Source organism: Capra hircus, chromosome 16 (genome assembly GCF_001704415.2).
Source record: "Capra hircus breed San Clemente chromosome 16, ASM170441v1, whole genome shotgun sequence".
In the NCBI taxonomy this organism is placed as follows: Eukaryota; Metazoa; Chordata; class Mammalia; order Artiodactyla; family Bovidae; genus Capra; species Capra hircus.
In genome coordinates, this window is record NC_030823.1 from 60,748,020 (window position 1) to 60,761,269 (window position 13,250).

Sequence of the window (13,250 nt, forward strand, 5' to 3'; positions counted from 1 at the left end):
CACTTTTTAAATGACGGGTTATATGTATTTATTTTATATTGTCTGCCTTTCTTGTGTCCTCCCATTGGGATGTAGGCTCCAGGAAGGCAGACATTTTCACCTGTTCTGTCTGTGATGTGTTCAGAGTCCAGAACAGCGCCTAGCACAGAGAAGGTACTCACATGTTTGTTGAGTACTCAGATGGAGACTAAGAAAGTGTGAGAAAATGTTCGTGACTTGCTCTTCCTTTTGCCTCCATCTTTGAGCATTTGCATAATCTATGGAGGAACCACAAAACCTTTCCAGATGTGGAGAAATAGAACCGTTTGCAAAATCGGTTGCAGATTCCACCATATTACACCTTTTGTAGACTCTAGGCTGCATGTAAATTAGATTTCAGCTCTGCTTCCCATTCACCAGCTTGCCCCTTATGAAAAGTACTTTTTAAAGTATAAGTTCCTGGGAATTCCCTGGGAATTATAATTTAATTTTATAAAACTAAAATTTTATTTTATTTTATTAAAACTTCTATTTTAAAGTTTAAGTCAAGTGGTTAGGACTTGGAGCTCTCACTGCTGGGGTCCTGGGTTGGATCCCTGGTCAGGGAACTAAGATACCCATGTGGTGAGGCCAAAAATGTTTTTTAAATAAAGCATAAGTTTGAAGTTAAATTGATTCACATTCACTCCAGCATAATTAATTATTTTGAAGCAGAAAAATAGAGTTTTGCACACAGTTTATAAATACCTACAAATATTTAAGTTCCAACCATGGGCTAGGCTCCCTGTGGCTAGGACTTGTAGGAAATACAGAAGGAAGAAGCTAAATCCCAGTTCTTAAGTATCTTAGGACTGAGAAATGGGTAGAAGGTGAACAAAGATAAGAAATAGAAGGCAGAATACAGAACTATTGTTTTGGGGATAGAGTTTATGCCTCTGCTTTACCCTAACTTGTTTTCATAAGAACCAACACTTCTTTGATGGTCTTATGTCCAGTCTCAGAGGTTTTCAGTAGGTTGCCTCCCCATTCCAGCCCCCACCGCCACAGGAAGGGAGAGGGGTGGGGAATAAAAGGTCAAAGCAGTACAGAGGGACCGTGGGGCCTTTATGCTCTGCCCAGGCCTGGGGGAGACCAGCCTCCATCTTGCTCAGCACCACAGCTGACATGCAGGATACTACCTCCAGGGAGGGGGCCCATGGGACATGGGTGCTGCCAAAAACTGCTCCCACTCCAGCTGGAGGAGCAGAGAGAAAGAAAACTGAGAAAGAAAGAAAAAAAACTGGAGGAGCCTGCAGGTTACAGAGCTAGTGCAATTGGTCGGAAGGGGCCGAGGCTGAGTAGGCCTGGTTCGGCCTCAGGGAATCCTACTCCCCAGCATTATTGAGGTGAGGGTTCCCTGGCCTTGGGGAGGCCTATTCTAAAAGACAGTCTGCACAGTATGGATTCTTTCATAAACAGCTTTAGAAAAAGTTATAGCCAGACGTGCATGCACAAAAATGAACCCAACCATTTTGTGAATTGTGTTTTTTTTTTAATTTGACTTTTTTCTTAAACACATATTTAAAATGAAGAGGAAAGAGTAAACTTCATTAAGTGGCATTCAACCTGGGGGCTCACCCTGACCCTCATCTGAGGTTCTCCACAGTGACCAAGGCCGTGCCTGAAGATCTGAGCATTCACAAAAGGGACAACAGTGGAATGAGCTACCTGGAAAAAACTGGGGGAAATGATGTCTAGGGCAGCGGTTAGACACATACAAGAGAAGCCGTGGATGTGGCTTCACATTTCAGAGTGCCCTGCTCCAACAACTCCCTTATCCACATCCTTCCCCACAGAGCAAGGCGTCCATGAGGCCAAGCGGAGGTGCTTGCCCTGGGTCTGCACCTCGCCACAGGTATCTGGAACCTGCAGCTCTCTGCCCAGATGACTCAGGGCTGCTTGAATTTACATGGGCCTCTTCCTTTGGTCCATCCGCCTAAGGATGGACTATGCTGCTGGTAAAGCCTCTGCTAAGTCCAAGAGGTGGCAAAGAGGCAGTGTTTATAGATGGAGCCTGAAAGAGAGAGCAGGGTGTCTACATGTGGGCACCAGGCCCTTAGCAGAGCTGGGGGAGTTGGGGTAGGTAGAGAAGAAGGTGGGTCTCAGGCTAAGGCCCAGGGGCTGGAGGACGGAGGCTAGCTTTCTCTGTGCCACCACCAAGTCAGGTTTTTGAATTTGAACTTGGGCTTTGAGGTCATACAAAGGGATATTTGTCAAGGTAGGGAGGGTAGAACATACTAAACAGTTCGTTAGCTTGATTTATCCCTGTAAGATATTTGGGCCTCTGGCATGTGGGCCTCTTCTGATCTCTTGACACAGCCTTGCAAATGTCAGGGCTGGTCTCGGCGGCTGTCTTTAGAGATGCATTTTGCTGATTGGGGAGGATGTTGATGGGTCAGGGGGCAGGAGGTAACAAGATAAAAGGCCTAGAGATGGGCATTTCCAGACAACAGTGAGCAGAGCAGGGAAAGAAAGCCACCGTGCTGCATGTCTCCTCCCCGCCAGCTCTTTGGCAGGACATGGAGGCCCTTGGTTTCCTCGGCCTCGGCCCTGCTTACCTCTTAGGTGTCATTTCTCCTCTCCTCTGTGATGCTTGCTGAGCTCCAGCATCCTAGGCCTCTGGTTCCCGCAGTGAGCCCCGCTCTCCTAGCCTCTGTCTGTACAAATTGTTTTCTGTTCTGCTCCTACTGTCTGTCCTTTCTCCTGTGTCCCTGCTCAGCCTCATTGCCTGCTCACCTCCTCCCCATCCCAGCATCTCCCCTAAGACGTATCTTCTCTAGAAAGTCTTCCCTGAGGGCCCACACCTTGCACTGACCCCATTATGACACCATCCCATTCCTTCTAGACTGTGCTGGCTGTCTCCACCAGGTGCGGAGCTTCCTGGTTGACACGAGAGAAGTTCAGTGCAAAAGCAGCAGAGAAAGTCATGCAGTTTTGTTTCATCTTAGCCGGCCTTTGACCATCAGGGACTATGACAATTCTTACAGTGAGGTTTGGCTAGAAGGAAAAAGTAGAGAAAGAATAGGAAACTGGTTTTCAGAGTTGGTTTGATATAATAGACAAAGCATTCTGCTTTTTAAAATTTGAAAATTAAATCTTTTAAGGAAAAATTAAAAATTTTCCTTGGGAGGCCTGAGTCTCACTGTGGGTCTGTCGAGCAGACTAACCAACCTGGGGTGTGTGTGTGTGTGTGTGTGTGTGTGTGTACATGTGTATGTGCATGCACAGCAGTAAGATAGGGGCCCTCATTTATCACCCTAGAGCCTCTGCTGGTGAAACCTGGGGGTTGGTTATCAGGGTTTTCAAACCCTCAGAATCCCTCAGGGATAGATCTCCCTGGAGGGGCCAGTGAGTGGTCCTGGGCCCCTCCTCAAAAGACCAGAGCACTTTACTTCACCTACAAGTTGAGTTGCATGTGAAAATGTTCAACCTGAGGTTTCCAACCTGAACAAAACAGGCTCCAAGTCTTGGCTAAAGCTCTGAAGTCCTTTCCAGGTTGAAGTTCCTGGGATTCTGTGATTCCATAAGAGGAAGTAGCAGCCGGGTCCCTGAAAGAATGGGTGCAAATGAACACGGAGGACTATCATGAGGTTTAGATGGAATCTAGCAGCTTATGTATCTGGATCAGCCATGACCCTAAATATCTGCCTTCTCTGCCTCTCTCGCAGGGACTCACTCTCTGAGATATTTTCGCCTGGGCGTCTCAGAGCCTGGCTATGGGATCCCTGAATTTATTTCAGCTGGGTATGTGGATTCTCATCCCATCACCATGTACAACAGTGTCTCCCAGCTGAAGGAGCCACGTGCCCCGTGGATGGCGGAGAACCTGGAACCTGATCACTGGGAGAGGTACACACAGCTGCTGCGGGGCTGGCAGCAGGCGTTCAAGGTGGAACTGAAGCAGCTGCAGCATCACTACAATCACTCAGGTGGTGAAGGCAGCGGGGATGAGCACGTTCCGTCTCTAGCCCCCAACCCGGTAGAGGCCCCTGGGCTGACAGTGACTGTGAGCTGAGCTGCATTCTTTTGGCAAAGCTCGGCAATCTTGTTGATGGGGTTCAGTGCCTGCCATCTGTCCTGTGCCTTTTCCACATTGTCTGTTTCTTCCCCAGGACCCCATGTGCCCCCATGTCCTTGTCCCATCCCCATTCAGGCTGCTGACCTGCAGCTTCTCCTTTCTCCTCCTGAATCTAGCCGTTGCATGTCTTATTTCCAGGCTTAATGAGGTGCTTGCTTATCGGCAATGACTTACTACATTAACTTTCCCTGGGGTTATTTCTGGCTCCTGGATATCTCTCCCTCTTCCACTGCAGTAAAAATTTATCAGTTAGTTGTTCCCAATATAGGATAACTCCACAAAGCAGGAATTATCATACTCCTTTGACATGCAATAGGTACTCTGTAGATACCTATGTATAGGTGGGCTTATATCACAGGAACTTCCTGGAGACTCAGTGATGCCATGCCAGGCCTGTGCAGTGATGTATTCTGGGGTAGAAGATGCTTCCAGCCATGCCCCTAGTCAGATCATCCTGGTACCCACCTTTACATACGCATGTCAACCCCTCCCTTCCTGCCATTCATGTGTCTTCCAGGGTTTAACACTTACCAGAGAATGATTGGCTGTGAGTTACTGGATGATGGAAGCACCACGGGATTTCTCCAATATGCGTATGATGGACAGGATTTCATTATCTTCAATAAAGATACCCTCTCCTGGATAGCCATGGATAATGTGGCTAACATCATCAGGCGGGCATGGGAGGCCAATCGGCATGAGTTACAATATCAGAAGAATTGGCTGGAAGAAGAATGTATTGCTTGGTTAAAGAGATTCTTGGAGTATGGGAAAGATACCTTACAAAGGACAGGTAAAGAGGAGGGGGACTCCTTGTCCCCACATCCTCAGAACTAGTGGTTTCCTGTGTAACAGTCCTCTAATTTAGCTTTTAACCATCCTTTTCTGAAATCTGTTCTGTTAGTTGGGCTACAGTGACCTGTAACTCCCCCATGAAAACTTTCCCTAGGTACCTTTTTATCAGCATTTTAACAACATTCAGCAATTCTACTTGTTTTGAGTGCAGTATGTCCAGGGACACTTCCTTTTGGGGGATTCAGTGAGATGAATCCTCCCATCTCCTGTTAATGATAAGTTGGGTAATATTGGGTTGGCCAAAAAGTTCATCTGGGTTTTCCTGAATGAACTTTTTGGGCCGCCCCCCAATACTTTGGGAGGTAATGCAATTCTTCAAGCTTTGTAGTAACCAAGAGATCATACAACACCCGGATGAGTAAAAATCTGAAATTAGAAAAAAAGACAAACAGAGGGTCTTTGCTTTCCTTAAGAGGTTAGGATAAGATTCCTTTCAGTAAAAAATTCCTCTTATACATCAAAGATATGATTCAAGTGGTCAACTTTTAGTTAACACAGACCTTTTCATGTATGATCTCATTATTCAAAATGAATTATGTCTGTATCATGCTGTGGGAAACTCCCAGACACAATGTGCCTTTTCCCACAGGAGTGATGTTTAATGGGGGTGCTTTCCAGAGCTATGGCAGCCCCTTGGGGAGGCACCTGCACTACAGGTATGAATATGAACTCTCTGTTCAAGCACATCGGTTTTGGAGGCAGATGACTGGAGTTTGTTTCAATTCTCCCACTCACTAGCTGAATACTCATTTTCATTTTAGTGGTTTCAGGTAACAGAAATCTGCTCAAACTGGCTTTAGATCAAAGAATTTGTTATTGGTGAACCTGGGTTCTGGGTCATTCTTATTTTTAGATGTTTCCTGCAATGAAGAAAATTGGGAAATGCAGTTGCTGTTTTCTAATATTGTACACTCAGTACATAAGATACTTTAATTATAACTTGAACTTCTTTTTTCTAGAGCCCCCCAAAGTCCGAGTCAATTACAAAGAAACTTTCCCAGGGATTACAACTCTTTACTGCAGAGCTCATGGCTTTTACCCCCCAGAAATTTCCATAAACTGGATGAAAAACGGGGAAGAAATTGTCCAAGACACAAATTATGGAGGCATTCTTCCCAGTGGGGATGGGACCTATCAGACTTGGGTGTCTGTTGAGCTGGATTCTCAGAATGGTGACATTTACTCCTGTCACGTGGAGCATGGCGGCGTCCACATGGTTCTTCCGGGTTTCCAGGGTAAGGCTGGGGTTGTGGCTGCCTGGGTAGTAAGACTGAGGAAAGGTGGTGAGCAGGAACCGTGGATCACTGTGTGCTTTGGAACAGGTCTGTTAAATCAGAGGTTCTCTCAACTTTTTGGTCCCAGGGCTCCTTTGTATTCAAAAAATTATTGAGGACCCCAAAGAGCTTTTGTTTATGTAAGTTATATCTATTTCTATTTACTCTATTGCAAATTAAACATTTTTTAAAAAAAGTAAACACTGAAAACATAGCATTCTATTTGCTGTCAGAGTGATGATGTCATCTCATATTGTGTGGCCTCTAGAAAATTACACTGTGCCCATGTGAGAGATGGAGATTAAAAAAAGGGGGAGGTGGGGAATCATGACTTAGATCTCATTGACTCTCTGATTGGGTCCTGAGGATACCTCGGGCATTCAGACCATACTGTGGGAACAGCTGTTCCTGTTTCAGATTATTCTCCACACAGCTGTGAAGAAGTCATAGTAAGAAAAGTAGTATTGGGCTTCTTGATCACAGGAAAAAGTCCCCAAAAGATAACAGAGAAGAGCAGGAGGACACGTGGAGTTTTTCCTCCCTGATTTGTTTACTTTCAGATTCGGAAACTATGCTTCTGGTGATGAAAGCTGTTGGGTTCATTGTCCTCGCCATTGCCCTGGCTGGAGTTGGCATCCTAGCCTGGCGAAGGAGGCCCCGAGGTAAGAGGCATGTGGAAGGATCCTGGGGATGACAGACTGTCTCTCCACAGCTCCAGAGTTTTATTTTCTGCACCTGCCACTCCAAGCCCCATTTAGAACTGGGTTTGGCCTCATTTTGTACCATAGGACCCAAAATACCTCTCTCAGCATATAGGGAACACACCCCATGGATGATGCTTGCAAGGAGAGTGGTCTGTTTCCTAAGTGGTGCCTGATGTCAACAAAGTGGTACAGTTCCTGTCCAGATGGACTGTCCTTTGTGCAGTTGGTTCAGAGACGATATGGTGACATTGATTTGTCTTTTTCCAAATGATCTCATTATTATTAATCACTACTCACCTTTTAAAAATAATTTATTTGAATTGGAGGCTAATTACTTCACAATATTGTGGTGGTTTTGCCATACATCGACATGAATCGGCCATGGGTGCACATATGTCCCCCCCAATCCTGAACCCCCCTCCCACCTCCCTCCCCACCCCATCCCTCTGGGTTGTCCCAGAGCACCGACTTTGAGTGCCCTGCCTCATGCATCTAACTTACACTAGTCATCTATTTTGCATATGATAATATACATGTTTCAATGCTAATCTCTCAAATCATCCCACACTACTGACTTGAGAGGATTTTGTCCTTTGTTTCAAGACTTCAGTAGCTTTTCCCATTTTGACAAACATTCTGTCACAATCGTGTGGAAGTCCTTTTCCTTCTCCTTTTTTTTTTTTTTTTTTTTGGTCTGCACTGGGGCTTTGCTGCAGCACCCAGACTTTCTCTGGTTGCAGCGCTTGGGCTTAGTTGCCCCGTAGCATATGGGATCTTGTTTCCTGACCAGGGATTGAATCTGCATTCCCTGCATTGAGAGGTGGATTCTTAATCACTGGACAATGAAGGAAATCCCTGCTTTTTCTTCTAAATTCATCTTTCAACCCATGAAATGTGGAAGAGTAGATCCCTTTGGAAAATGGAACTCAGGGTAAGAAAAAGGAAAGGAGAAATGAGACATATGGGTTCTTGGTACCTGGGGAAAAACTTCATCCATTCCATAAACATGTATTAAATGCCCCCTGTGTTCTAGGGATTGTATTAAATGCTGGGCTATCACAATTCAAAAGACAGACGCAATCCCTGTTAGAAAGCTTACAGTCTAGTCTTGCAAAGGTCATTTCCCACCTCTGGCTTCACTAGGTGCTCAAGTTGATAAGAGCATAATATTGATGAGACCTGAATTATGGGTTTGAACCTAGTTGTGGGCCAGGAATTTGGCTCTACTTCACAGCCATAGTATCACCCAATTCAGGTGATACTGTTCAAAGTGTGCTATTAGTTAAAAGACACACCAACCCTGTACAAGAAAATTAACTCAGAGTTAATGGATCATTGTTTTCTTTATAAAAAGTATAGTTCTAACCCGAATCTAATAAGTGATAACTGCTGAAGCAAAAAAAAACTTTTTCTTCTTTTCTTATAATGATAAACCTCTCTCAAGGATGATATGCACCGTGAACTCCTGCTTTTTCATCTTGTGGAGTTTGTGAATTTGAGTTGAAGTTTCTCAAGTAGTAAGAGAATCTTGACCAAGTGAGCTAAAAATGTTTCTCAGAGTTTCAGTTCAGTTCAGTTCAGTTCAGTTGCTCAGTCGTGCCTGACTCGTTGCGACCCCATGGACTGAAGCACGCCAAGCCGCCCCATCTGTCACCAACTCGCAGAGCTTACTCAATCTCATGTCCATTAAGTTGGTGATGCCATCCAGCCATCTCATCCTCTGTTGTCCCCTTCTCCTCCTGCCTTCAATCTTTCCAGCATCAGGTCTTTTCCAACAAGCCAGTTCTTTCCATCAGGTGGCCAAAGTACTGGAGATTCAGCTTCAGCATCAGTCCTTCCAATGAATATTCAGGACTGATTTTTTTTAGGATGGACTGGTTGGATGTCCTTGCAGTCCAAGGGACTCTCAAGAGTCTTCTCGAATACCACAGTTCAAAAGCATCAACTCTTCGGCACTCAGCTTTCTTTATAGTCCAACAACATCCATACATGACTACTGGAAAAACCATAGCTTTGACTAAATGGACCTTTGTTGGCAAAATAATGTCTCTGCTTCTTAATATGCGGTCTAGGTTGATCATAGCTTTTCTTCCAAGGAGCAAGCATTGCTTAATTTCATGGCTGCAATCACCATCTGCAGTGATTTTGGAGCCCCCCTTCAAATAAAGTCTCTCACTGTTTCCACTGTTTCCCCATCTATTTGCCATGAAGTGATAGGACCAGATGCCATGATCTTAGTTTTCTGAATGCTGAGTTTTAAGCCAACTTTTCACTCTCGTCTTTCACTTTCATCAAGTGGCTCTTTAGTTCCTCTTCACTTTCTGCCATAAGGGTGGTGTCATCTGCATATCTGAGGTTATTGATATTTCTCCCAGCAATCTTGATTCCAACTTGTGCTTCATCCATTTCTCATGATGTACTCTGCATATAAGTTAAATAAGCAGGGTGACAATATACAGCCTTGATGAACTCCTTTCCCAATTTGGAACCAGTGTTGTTCCATGTCCAGTTCTAACTGTTGCTTCTTGACCTGCATACAGATTTCTCAGGAGGCAAGTCAGGTGGTCTGGTATTCCCATCTCTTTAAGAATTTTCTACAGTTTGTTGTGATCCACACAGTCAAAGCCATTGGCGTAGTCAATAAAGCAGAAGTAAATGTTTTTTCGAGTTGACTCATTGGAAAAGACTCTGATGCTGGGAGGGATTGGGGGCAGGAGAAGAAAGGGATGACAGAGGATGAGATGGCTGGATGGCATCACTGACTCAATGGACGTGAGTCTGAGTGAACTCCGGGAGTTGGTGATGGACAGGGAGGCCTGGCGTGCTGCAATTCATGGGGTCGCAAAGAGTCGGACACAACTGAGCGACTGAACTGAACTGAACTGAAATGTTTTTTCTGGAACTCTCTTGCTTTTTCTGTGATCCAACTGATGTTGGCAATTTGATCTCTGCCTTTTCTAAATCTTTTCTAAATCCTGCCTTTTCTAAATCCAGCTTGAACATCTGGAAGTTTACAATTCACGTACTATTGAAGCCTGGCTTGGAGAATTTTGAGCATTACTTTGCTAGCATGTGAAATGAGTATAATTGTGTGGTAGTTTGAGCATTCTTTGGCATTGCCTTTCTTTGGGACTGGAATGAAAACGGACCTTTTCCAGTCCTATGGCCACTGCTGAGTTTTCCAAACTTGCTGGCATATTGAGTGTAGCACTTTCACAGCATCCTCTTTTAGGATTTGAAATAGCTCAACTGAAACTCCATCACCTCCACTAGCTTTGTTCGTAGTGATGCTTCCTAAGGCCCACTTGACTTCACATTCCAGGATGTCTGGCTCTATGTGAGTGATCACACCATCATGATTATCTGGGTCGTGAAGATCTTTTTTGTATAGTTCTTCTGTGTATTCCTGCCACGTCTTCTTAATATCTTTTGCTTCTGTTAGTTCCGTACCATTTCTGTCCTTTATTGTGCCCACCTTTGCATGAAATATTCCCTTGGTATCTCTGATTTTCTTAAAGAAATCTCTATTGTGTTCCTCTATTTGCATTGATCACTGAGGAAGGCTTTCTTTGCTTGCTATTCTTTGAAAGTCTGCATTCCAATGGGAATATCTTTCCTTTTCTCCTTTGCCTTTTGCTTCTCTTCTTTTCACAGCTATTTGTAAGGCCTCCTCAGACAACCATTTTGCCTTTTTGCATTTCTTTTCCATGGGGATGGTCTTGATCCTTGTCTCCTGTACAATGGCACGAACCTCCGTCCATAGTTCTTCAGGTACTCTGTCTATCAGATCTAATCCCTTGAATCTCAGAGTTTACTGAGCACTGTATAATTTATTTTTGAGCTATAAGAAAAACACACACATATCTAACTACAAACTCTTTTTTCTTTCAGGGAAAAACAAAGTCATCTACCTTTCTACACCAGATCACTGATGGGAGATGGCTGTTTTCCAGCTGTCTCTTCTCTAGGAACCATGGCCTCCTCTTTCCCATATGGACTCAAGTCTAGCACTCAAAGCTCTTGATCACAGCTGCAAGAGACACAGATGTTGCAGGACTATGCATTTGTAATCTATGTACATTTGTACACATGGCAGAAAAATAGGAGCTACAAAATGTTATTTGTCCTTTGGCTCTAAAAAGACTGTCAGGTATCAGGCTCTTTCGATGGAATCTTTTAGAATGTGCATACTAAGTTGCTTCAGTCGTGTCTGACTCTTTGCCATCCTATGGATTATAGCCTGCCTGGCTCCTCTGTGCATGGGATTCTCCAGGCAAGAACACTGGAGTGGGTTGCCCTGCCCTCCTCCAGGGGATTTTCCCCACCCAGGGATTGAACCCACCTCTCTTACATCTCCTGCATTGGCAGGCGGGTTCTTTACCACTAGTATCCTTTATCACATTTCCTCTAAATATGGCTGCTCTTCTGACACAACGTTTCCTTACATCCCATTTGTCAACAGTGGTTTACAGGTAGATTAGAGAACCTCAAGGCTGGGAGAAATCTTTAATCCAAGGCCAGAAATGTTTTCTCCAGTGCCTTTGCCTTGAGCATCTAGCCTCCGCTTGAATTCCACCAATGACGGGCACCTCACTATATCATAAAAGGCTTTTCTCTTCTTTCAGGAAAGTGTTTACTATTCAAAAGCTGTGGGTGCCATGGCTGTGACCCTACAGACAGGTGGGACCATTCCATGAGAACAGTCAGCAAGTTTCTACAACAGCCTGTGAATGGTGGGATCATTTTACACCTTTCCTGGCCTAAGAGGAAGCAGAAGTGCCCTGTTCTTATGGCAGCTCTGCCTGGCAGCTGGGCATCTTGGAAATATACCTTGTCAGATCTGTCCTTCTGTCTTATATGGGAAAGTAAGAAAAATAATAATCAGACATTATCACCATCAGTGGAAATACAGAAACATGAACCCAACTGCCATCTTTTAATGTAAAAATGATAGTATGTCTCAGAAGAGGGTTCAGTTCTAATTTCTACCCTTCCTCTACAGGTTTATTGTAGATGGGCTCAACTCACCTTTATATACGTGCTTTTTCTCTATACATCTGCACTGGGAATAAACAGAAATCCCACTGTGAGAATTAAGATTCCCTTGATCCTCCTTACTCTTTCCAGCCTCTTAAAATCCTCACCATCACTTACCCTCATCCTGCCCCTGTGTAGCCACTGGTCCTCTGGTTGACCGCCAATTCTATATTATCTGTCCCACTTCACCAACTCTGTCTGACAGCACACCTCAGCTCTAATACTTCGACAGACCCAGCTTTGACAGCTGACTTTAAATGTGTACATCAGACTTGACCTTTGCTCTTTCTTGACTGTGACATTTACCCCCCGGCTTTAATCATCACAGTCGCAGGTACAGACATTCTCAGTGTGCCAGGGCGATTCCTTGCTCCACTGTCCCCACCTCCATCCATGGATGAAGCTCCCACCCTGCGTCTCTTTCCTGGCACCAGCTGAGTTGCATAAGAGCACATTTGTGTTTGTTTATTTTGCTTTCAGCGTTGCCATGGGCGATTTCCATACCATCTTTTAAGCAGTGTTGCACTGTGAAGAGAGCAGCTTTATTTCTGGGATGGTTTCTTCTTACAATTAGAATAGTTAGGGACTTAATATATTTTTGAATGGACACTTACAGTGATTCAGGTGCTATATCTATATAAATGTCTTGTCTCTCCAACTGCACGGTACTCTCATCAAAGATGTTAATAGTCAAAGCCTTTTTGTGTTGCCAGAGCCTTGCCCTGCACTTAACATGTAATAAAAATGTCTGTATGGATGAAGAGGAGAAGGCAGAGGCAAGGGCAAGGATGTAGTGAGGAGACATCCAGTAACGCACTAGCAGCATCTCTGTTTCTCCCTTGGGGATTTTATAACATAAAGAGAGTTATATAAATGTAATATAAAGGGATGATTTTATACCTTTGTTTTACAAGTGGCTCAAGATTACATTATTTTTTTATAATGTTGGACTTCTTGCTTCATTAGCTCATGTTTGTTGATTACAGATGCTCAGCAACTGGAATCTATGAAATATTTGATAATCTAATTAAACATTAAAAACAATTGTGCTATCACCACAATCATCTTTTGACTTTGGATTGTCTTTACTTGGGCATCCTTTGTAACTCAGCTGGTAAAGAATCCACCTGCAACGCAGGAGACCCCAGTTCAATTCCTGGGTCAGGAAATTCCCCTGGAAAAGGAATAGACGATCTACTCCAGTATTCTTGGGCTTCCCTGGGAGCATAGACAGTAAAGAATCTGCCTGCAATGTGGGAGACCTGGGTTTGAACCCTGGGTTGA

General features: G+C 44.3%; 1 protein-coding gene across 3 annotated transcripts in view; it reads left to right on the plus strand.

Annotated features, from left to right (window-relative positions):
* The window catches only part of LOC102190537 (major histocompatibility complex class I-related gene protein), a 32,967-nt gene extending 19,937 nt beyond the window's left edge, over positions 1-13,030 (plus strand). For 2 of the 3 annotated variants that reach the window (XM_013970417.2, XM_013970415.2), the window contains exons 2-4: positions 3,687-3,947; positions 4,614-4,889; positions 5,911-6,778. In XM_013970417.2, the coding sequence (XP_013825871.1) occupies positions 3,788-3,947; positions 4,614-4,889; positions 5,911-6,341 (867 nt within the window). In that variant the 5' untranslated portion in view covers positions 3,687-3,787 and the 3' untranslated portion in view covers positions 6,342-6,778. The other variant, XM_005690943.3, reaches the window with a different exon arrangement.